This window comes from Dama dama, chromosome 20 (genome assembly GCF_033118175.1).
Source record: "Dama dama isolate Ldn47 chromosome 20, ASM3311817v1, whole genome shotgun sequence".
Taxonomy (NCBI): Eukaryota; Metazoa; Chordata; class Mammalia; order Artiodactyla; family Cervidae; genus Dama; species Dama dama.
Window position 1 is genome coordinate 89,505,663 of NC_083700.1, and position 9,875 is coordinate 89,515,537.

The 9,875-nt window shown below is 35.4% G+C and overlaps 1 protein-coding gene across 1 annotated transcript in view; it reads left to right on the top strand.

Annotated features, from left to right (window-relative positions):
- Window positions 1-9,663, top strand: part of NDC1 (NDC1 transmembrane nucleoporin) — a 55,942-nt gene extending 46,279 nt beyond the window's left edge. Inside the window, exons 17-18 of the mRNA XM_061121847.1 lie at window positions 3,242-3,402; window positions 7,043-9,663. Of these exons, the coding sequence (XP_060977830.1) occupies window positions 3,242-3,402; window positions 7,043-7,106 (225 nt within the window). The 3' untranslated portion in view covers window positions 7,107-9,663. The remainder of the gene's footprint in view (window positions 1-3,241; window positions 3,403-7,042) is intronic.
- Window positions 9,664-9,875: the final 212 nt, after the last annotated feature.

Sequence of the window (9,875 nt, forward strand, 5' to 3'; positions counted from 1 at the left end):
GTGAAAGGAGATTAGAGAGGATTAGAAATGTGTTAAGGACACATCACCTCCATACTGAGACTTTCTTCCCCAATGTAACTTTTATACATTTGTGTCTGTCAGACCCAATTTAAGTTTTGGCATTTATTTTTTTGAGCTATTCCAATTATTTGTAAGGATTGATATTTTATGACTTTCATTCTTTCTTAGAGTTCTTTTAAAGAACAAAGAGAAAACAAAATTCATTCCTTTACAATTACCCTTCCGACCCTTTTAAAATCTGAGATGTATTATGGAATCCTAGTGATTTTACATTTCCAGTGTCTTGAAACAGTTTGCTATTTGATCATCCTAGGAATTATTTCATCATTACTCATCGGTTATTCCAATTGTGGTAAAAAGACCAGTAAAAAAACAGAATGATGAAATCATATAGTATTGCATCATCTTTCAAGAAAAGGTATATAAATAGTCTGAACAAACATCTTTATAGTTTTTTTTAAGCTTTCAATGAATACAATTGCTAATTCAGATTTAAAAGATTTTTCACTCATGATGGTAAAAAGGAGAAAATTGCCCATATGTTAAATAATTATTTAGATAAATCAGATGATGCATGCAGAGACACAGCACTCTAGAAATTTATATGATTCTTAAATGGATACATGCTGAAGGTATACAAAGGTGTATTCAAAAGTGATTGGAAGGAAATAGTTGATGTTGAAATGAAAAAAAGTCACATGTAATAAAATAATTTTATATGTGATTGATCATTTCAGTTCATTTTTATAAACCTAAGAATGAAAATGTTTTGCACAGTTAGGGTACAAAAAAATGGCTGAACTTTGCAACAAAATTATGAACTGTCAAAAGTTTTTAAAAGTATTGTGTTTTGATGGTGCAGATGCAAGAAAAAGAACCAGAAATAATGATAAGCTCGAGTCTGTTGGAGATATATCTTCAATTTGAAATCAGTATTATAGGATGGATATGTTCAAGGTTTGTTCATGATAGCTGATAAACAGCTAGTTGCATTCAAAACACATTTCATACTTCAGGTGTTTATATCTTTGAAACCTGGAAACTATGTTTATAATCTTATTTATATTGCTTTAAAGTTATTTTACATTATCCTGTCATTCTTCTGTAAATTTTTTGTAAAAAGACTATTAAAAGGGTCCACTGAATCCAGGTGAAAATGATGATGACTATTTTGCTGGTATACTGAGGGTTAATTAGGTTTATAAGAAATTTGAAAAGGAAGTAGTGTGTTCATTGTGATTCAGCGTTACTTAATGTTACTTAAGTATGTCACTGAATACTGTCTTCCATACTGCCTAGACTATCTCAAGCATGCCCCAGTCTCGGGCATCCCTCTTACAAGTTTCTGTTGAAAGAATAAATTATTGGACTTGCAGTTATTGTGACAGACTGAACACACGCATCAAATCTTGTTCCTTCCCCCTAAACTCTGCTAAACTATAGTGAAAGTACTTTTAAAAAGACATAAATCCATTAATAGGAGAGGAGACAACAGCAACAAAGTTTTCAAAGCTGGAGAGCAGATGGTTGAGATAACTAACTCAGCAGAGTCCAGAGGCAAATGTGAAGGTGGTAGTGGGGTGAGCACCAAGTACCTCTGAGACCAAGGCCTGAAGGAGCAGATACCAAGACAAGGAGGTTGTATGAGAGTTGTTGAAACCCAGCTAGAGCCCTGGATTCTCTGAGGTGCTTCTCCCTCATTCCAGAAGTTAAGTTTCATCCTTTAGACAGAGTGGAGCACTGGCTTTCTGGACTGGGAGAGTTCATAGTTGTAGGCACTCTACTAAAAGCTTAAGGTGTGCTCGATAGCTCTGTTATCTACTCAGCTTCCCTGAGCACTGGGAACCAGGCCTTCCAGAGAGGGTACTGGAAGATTCTTCTTTGGGAATTCTGATCAAACCAAGAAGAAAGACCTAAAGTTACTGAGTTGGGCACTCAGTCTTCCCCCCGACACCTGCCTCCCTCTCCCCGAGAAAAGTCCATGCAGAACACCTGTTGTGAAGCCTGTTGTCAGTAATCCCCAGTCATGTACTCAAAGCTGTTATCAGTAATTTCTAGTACTCAGAGCTTTTGGTCCAGCTCTTTGGAAGGTCCTGTTCTTAGTCGTGAGCCAAGGATCAGTATGTTTCCAGGGAAGTCTTCAATACAGATGATAGAGACCAAGTGGAGTACAGAGGGAAAAGAAACTCTAAAACAAAAATAAACCCCAAAATATAACAAAAACCACAAAAATCCTCAGAAATAAAAGAGGGTATTGCATCCTGGAAACAAAAATAGGACGTTGAAATAAAAAGGATCATTTAATTGACATAAAAGAACTCTTGAAATTAAAGACATGATGGCAGAAACCATTTTACCTAGAATCTTAGGTACTTTTTGGGTGCTTACATCCATAACTATAAATAATAGACTTATGCTATTGCTTCTTGTCACCTTAGACGTTATACTTGCTGCAGTAGATTAACATAGTTATTCTTCTCAATCTTCTCTTCTCCTTTCTCTTAATATAGTTATAGCATTTAAAGGGGCTTGCTTCCCTGATAGCTCAGTTGGTAAAGAATCCACCTGCAATGCAGGAGACCCTGGTTTGATTCCTGGGTCGGGAAGATCTGCTGGAGAAGGGATAGGCTACCCACGCCAATATTCTTGGGCTTCCCAGCATTTAAAATTATAATATTTACCTTTGGCTTTTAAAAGTTATTACTTAAATCTCTTTCTTACATTGTCAAGTATGTAAATGAAATCAGTTTCACTTGTGAGTTCTCTCTCCCTATCTATTCTTGCACATAGATGCTTTATCATCTAGAATTGAAAAGGAAGATAAGCTAGTTTTGTAAATAACCTTACTTATGTAAAGTGTAAAGTTTGATCTTTTTTTGGACTGAGATTCGGAATAAAGGTATTCTTACCTGTCATGCATCGTAAGCAGAGTAGGACATCTGTGTTTCACTTCCCACTTTTGAATTTTCAAGGCTGTAAAAGTATATAACTGCTTTTTAGAGGATGGGTGTGGACTTTTCCCTGGTAACTGCTGAAGTGGCAGAACCTTGACTGCGCTGTCTTTCAAACTGTTCGACTGTGATCCAAAATAAATACTTTATTATATGTCTATGTGTTATCTCTGTATCTATCTATATGAAATGAAATCTCTTTAATCCTTGCACTGAGTTGGCTGTTTTGATAGTCTGAACTAATGTGTTTCCTTTTTTTCTTGATATAGTCAGTTGACAAGTACTTCAAGCTTCCTCATGCTTCCAGTAAGCCACCTCGGATTTCAGGAAGCCTGGTGGACACTTCCTATAAAACGTTAAGATTTGCGTTCAGAGCATCACTGAAAACAGCCATCTATAGGATAACTACCACATTTGGTGAACATCTGAAGTAAGTTTATCTCTTCTGTTCACTTTCAAGAGTTCCCCTGAGAAACAGGCATGAGAATTAAGGCTCATAAATTGAAAGTGGTTTTTTGGGGACCTTCTTGATTCCTACTGGGAAGTAACAGCTTAGATTTAGATTTAATATTTGCATTTTAAAAATTGGCCTATTGTATAAGCTTGGGGATCTTCTTTCAGATGGATAAAAAAAAAGAGGATAGAAAGTTATAAAAGCAGCAAATGTAATTATATATTGTTTTCTTAAATTCCTAAAATAACCTTAAGGGAGAAAAAAGGCAAAATGAATACTCTCCAGAAAAGCATATTAAAAATAATTCTGTTATTACATCTTGGTTAGCAAACCAAGACTTGGGGTGAGCAGAGTATTCCATAAATGAGTCCTTGGTGCTTTGTGAATCATGCTGGAAAAACAGCAACAGATCATAACACCTTCAGAAACGGAACCAGAAAGAAAACCACAAATGCCAAGCTTGTGTATATTTAGTTTCATTGATGTTTACTGCTTCCTTTTTATGAAATAATCTAGCTAGGCAGTGTAAAGGATACTAGTTTACTAAATAAATTATGTTTATCATAATTGTAAATAAACTTTAAAAGATATGAGAGTGCTCTGTTTTTTTCTGTATGCAATTAATAGCTTAGAACTTCCTCAAACTAGCTGCTTTTAGAAATAGTAGTATATTTCCTTTTACTTCCGTAAGGCAAATACATAAAACATACTATATACATACATAAGGTAGCCACAGCAGCAAGTTTATGGAACACTTTGGTTCTATGTGGGAATACAGAAAAGCTGTAGATAACCCTCTGTCCTTAAGAAGTTTATTCATCTGTTTAAAAACAAACCAGAAAAAAAAAACGTTCATTGTGTGCTTTCTAGATCTGCAGTCTCTAATATGATAGCCACGTGTTGCTATTTAAATTTAAATTAAGTTAAATAAAATTGAAAATCCAGCCTGTCCGTTACATTGGCCACCTTTCAAGTCCTCAATAACTACACATGACTACTGGCTACTATACTGGACAGCTTAGGTATAAAACATTTCCATCATTGCAGAAAGTTCTTTTGGACAGTGCTATTCTAGACAATACACTTAGCATTTTTCATTTATTCTTCTCAAAGAGCCTGTGAGGTGTAGAGATTATCATAATTGTATAATATAGAAACTGAGACTCAGCTTAAGAACATGCCTGATAGCACCATCAAGTCAGTGTTAGAACATAAACCTGAAATTAGGTCTTTCTTGCTCTTAAGATTCCACCTTCTTACCCTATACAACACTAGACTCCCTTCAAGATGTCAACTGTAATGTTTAAGGTATAAATGTAAGGTACAAGATGTAAGGTACTCTTAGAAAATTCTCAGTGAATTCAGATAATGAAATACATATGATGATTGATGTATATTGATGATACAAACAAAACAGGAAGAAAAGGGGAAAATAGATTTCTTCCATAAGAAAAGAAGATAGTTGATTATTAAAAAAAAACTGTAAGAATGAAACTCTGCCTTAGTTTCTTTTCTCTGAGTAGAGCCATATATTATATATGTACTAAAATTGATGAAGCCAGTGAAGACTATTTTATGCAAATATTGGACAGAATGGTGATAGTAGAAACATTAGATTTGGAATTAAAACATTTGGATATATGTCTGATTACACTCCTGACTGACTGTTGTAGTTGTGGACAAGTTATCTATTGATTTAAGTAACTTCCAGGTAGTAACTTATGCAGGTAGTAAGTTGCAGAACCAGAAATTAGACTCTAAATCTTTCTGACCCTAGAATTCTATATACAAACCTCTGAAAACCATCCTGATACTGTTTTTCCTGCATGAAAAGGGTATATTATTCATCCTACTTTATTTCATTTGCTGTTAATAGAGATAAAATGGGATCATACATATATATGTAACGCCCACATACATTATATATTATTGTGACAACAACTATTATTATTGTATGAAAGTGAAAGTTGCTCATTCATGTTTGACTCTTTGCAACCCCATGGACTATACAGTCCATGGAATTTTCCAGGCCAGAATACTGGAGTGGGTAGCCTTTCCCTTCTCCAGAGGATCTTCCCAACCCAGGGATTGAACACAGGTCTCGCGCATTACAGGTGGATTCTTTACCAGCTGAGCCCCAAGGGAAGCCCAGGAATACTGGCGTGGGTAGCCTATCCCTTCTCCAGTGGGTCTTCCTGACTCAGGAATCAAACCAGGGTCTCCTGCATTGCAGGTGGATTCTTAACCAATTGAGCTAACAGGGAAGCCCCTATTAATACCTGGTTTATTCATTCCCCAGAGCTTTACCTCTGAGAACCAGGTATAAATGAAGTAAACATTCGAGGTGTGAAAACTAACACAGACCAGTTACACATTGGAGACCTTCATTTAATATCTGTTTACTCTTAATTTAGACAATTTTGATTTACTGACTTTTCAACCAATAACATTAAAATTTGAGAGGAAGACTACTATTAGAGTTGAGTATTAACAACAGTAAGAGAAGTATAGTGCCTGCTGGCAGAGGGGAATCATGAGAATAAAAATCAAAAGAAAATCATGAGAGAAGACTTGGTGTTTGAAAAAATTCAGAGCCATTTAGTTAGAGATGACAGCCTCCCTGGCACTGAGAGAAAGTCTGAATAGTAAAATATACTTGAGATGGTTCAGTTGAGTGGCAGCTACATGGTTTAAGAAAGCAGAGATGTAAAATGTGTAAGGTGTTTTAGGATAATTTGTAGCAAAATTATTATAATAAGCCTTTTATTACTTTTAAAAGTGGCGACCTTCAGTTACTTGGAATTTTATTATTCAGTATGTGAAAGTCTCTCAGTTGTGTCTGACTCTTTGTGACCCCATGGACTATAGAGTTCATGGAATTCTCTGGCCAGAATACTAGGTGGGTTGCCATTCTCTTCTCCATTATTATTCAGTAAGGATACAGTATTATCAACAACTAGAAAGCTGGAATCTTTCATTGTATTCAATTTCTACTTAAAGGTTTAAAAGAAAGCTTTATACTAGTTTCAGTATATATTTGTCCCACTTTTGTCAAGGTAATGTATTTTTGCAGGGGTGAGGGTGGGAAGAGAACTCAATTTCCCCATCCAAGACATAACTTATGTTCAAAGGGAAAAGTAAATCTAAACCACCAAGCTGTTACCTTTGAAAACGATTAGTGGAGTCTATTGTATTTTATCCAAACATCTTAGTTTAAAGGATTTTATATTAAAGGCAATTCATATACTCCACAACTCAAAGATAATGTTGGAATCTGGTTTAAATAAAATAATAAAATCCAGAAAAATCTACTTCACGGCCTGAAACTCTGCACAGCAGGTTCCACAGCAGAGCAGGTTACAGTTGATGCCTTCAGTTGTCAGCCTAAATTTTCTTTGGGCTTTTAGAAGGTAGAAGCATGCTGTTGCTCAATGCATGTCCTCCTCTCATTAGATTAAGGAGGGTTTTCATCCAGCTTTTTTTCAGAAGTACCAAATAAGTGAAGATTTCTATTCATTTTTAATTGTTTTGAAAAATATTGACTCTGTGCTCTGTGGCTCAGTTAATATGCTTAATGTAAAATAAAGCTTATGCTTTGAATTTATGTCTCATTTAGTGCTGTGCAAGCATCTGCAGAACATCAGAAGAGACTTCAGCAGTTCTTGGAGTTCAAAGAATAGTTAAGTAATATAAACTGTATTCATTACACTGCTGATACAACTACAGATGGGACAGTAAATGTTCAGCATTCTTGGATCAGAAGAAAATGGACTAATTAGATGCTTCCTTTGTCGTGGTGGTTGCTTTGAAAACTATACTTTAATGGGAGAAATCATGGAAAGAAATTCTCAACAGAAAAACCGAAAACTGCCTTTTCTGTACCGATTGCTTTTTGTGTGTGTGGCATAATAAAATCTTTATTCAATTTTACAGAAGCCTCAATGGCAGTAGAAATGTTTGCAGCTTATGCAGCTTAATAATAAGAACTAGAAAATTTTTAGAATTTACTTTTAAGAGGAGTAGAGGCAGTTCAGAAGGTAAAATAGGTCAACTTGATCTGGTCTTCCTTCCTAATCTTTCTGAGAGTTTAGCTTTCTGTAAACTCAAAATGAGTAAACTTTTTTGGAGTAGTTTCTGTTTACTAAAGGATAAAAAGAGTAACAGTGGAGAAAAAGTCACAGAAAATGCTGTCTAAAGGACATATTTTGTTAATCTGTTAGGTTGTGTTTTTGTTTTTGGAGACAAATTAAATTTGCATGATTGTCAAAAAGAAGTCTCAATTTACAGATGCTAACTCTATGTAAAGGAATGTGGAAAAATTCAGCTCTTAAGTTACAAGATGAAACATTCACATTTGGTTTTGAAAAGATAATTGACTAACATCTATGAATTTATTTTGTATCATGCTAGTAAACAATGTGTATGGGTATTTTCTCAGCTAGTTTTTGCTTTCTTTTTCTGGAACAAAACATTAAGTGACTGCCAGGTTTTTCAAGTGAGAGAAAAAGTTTTGCAAGAAAACCGGGAAACTTTCCTCTCCCCTGCCCCCCCATCTTCATCAGATCAAATTATTTTGTAAAGCTTATTGTCCTCACAGGGGAGCAACCTTTTCTTTGTTATCTGGCTGGTTAAAATATATTAGGAACATCTTTACACCCAGAAACAACTTAGTCATCAGGTAGCAAGTGAAACCAAAATGTCAGAGGGATTAGTGTACTTAGGAGTATGCTGTGTGTCCTGAAAGTGAGTAGGTAATTTTATAATTTATTAGATCAGCTTTGGAGATGAAAGATTGGAAATCCTAGTGGTAGACATTCACTGGACTAGCTTTGGACTGAAATACCTCCTTATAATCCTTTTCCCGTTATCTTTTTCCTCTAGTGTCCCCTAATTTTTTCTTTAAAGTCAGCACAGGACTGTATATGAATCTTTAATGTAGTGTATATGTCTACCATTTGTCTGATTACTTGATGTATTATATCTTGATTTATTTGTTGCCCTTTCAGCCAGCACATGCCAAATTATAAATGAATCCTGCTGGCCTTTATGAGACAGCTTCCCAGTTGTCAAGTGTTTGGAGTATGTAGGCTATTGCCTTTTTTTTTTTTTTTTTGGCATCTGAAGTGGAGTTGATCTGTTTTTTGAATGTAAAAGTTGAATTTTGAATGTAGAAGTTACTTACAGATGACCAGAAACCGTTGAGTTCCATATTTTAGTCATTGAGCTTTTTATATTTCATTTTCCGTGGTACCCCTGTTTGAGGCATTTTGGGAGAAAAGGACTCTTAACTTTATGCTTCCATAAAGAATTTAAACTCTGACTTACTCGGATAAAATGTCTGGCTTTGTTTTAAGGTTTTTTTGTTTTTTTTTTCCTGTCATTTCCCATATGCTTTGGGCAAACTATATTTGATGAGCAATGTGAAAATTTCTGAGGTGTTCATCCCTATTTTTTCTGAAGATAATATGCCTTGTACTCAATACAGTTCACATTGTGTCTGCCTGGTGGAAATTTGGAACTGCCTCCCCAAACCTGGATTGTATTTAGTAGATAAGGAAATCAGTTCATTTTCCTCATTGTGTCGATAATCTATACCCTGTTGGAGAAGGGTATGGCTTGATCACCTGTTGGGGAAGAGAGCTCCTTCGCCTGTCTGCAGGAAGGAGGATCTTAGGAAGGCCAGCAAGAGGAGAGAAGCATTTCCTTTGATGAAGTCACATCCTGCCTGTGAACCCACTGATACTGTTGACCTTGGCCTGAAAATTAGAGGGTGTTCTTTAAAAGTGTTTTCTGACTGTCAGTACAAAACGTGATGTATCAGCTCTTGTAATGTTTTCTTGACCCTTATGGAAGGTATAAATCCATGTAACTTCTTTCCTTAGAGAACTGGGAGAGTGTCCTAGAATTAAAAAAAAAAAACACAAAAAACAAGCTTGTATAGTTGAGTGGACATGGATAAGCAACAGTTTGTTACTTTGCTGGGTTTATTCCTTGGTAATTGTTCTCTGTCTTCCTGTAAATATGATAATCTGTTTATATCCTTTTGTATATCACTGATACTGAATTGGGTAGAAAAATAAATTGACAGTTTTTAGAAATGGGACTATTAATTGAAATATGCATATCTGTGAGATCAGTTATTTAATATCTGGTATATATGTGTATGTGTTTCCTTAGCCTTTTTAATAATTCTCAGAGCTGATACTTACAAAACCTGAAACATGCCTTGAGAAATCAGCTTTTGCCTCTGACTGGACTCATTTGGTGGGTGATCTGTAATGGTAACTGAGGAGCCTAGATTCTAAAAGCCTCTTTCTTCGAGGATGCAGGTGCTGAAAGCCATTTCTTAATAGAGGTTTCTTGTCTTGCCAGAATAATGTTTCTAAACGGATCATATTCCCCCAGGCTAAAAGTTATGTCTGTCAACTTTACTTAAATTAACCTGAACT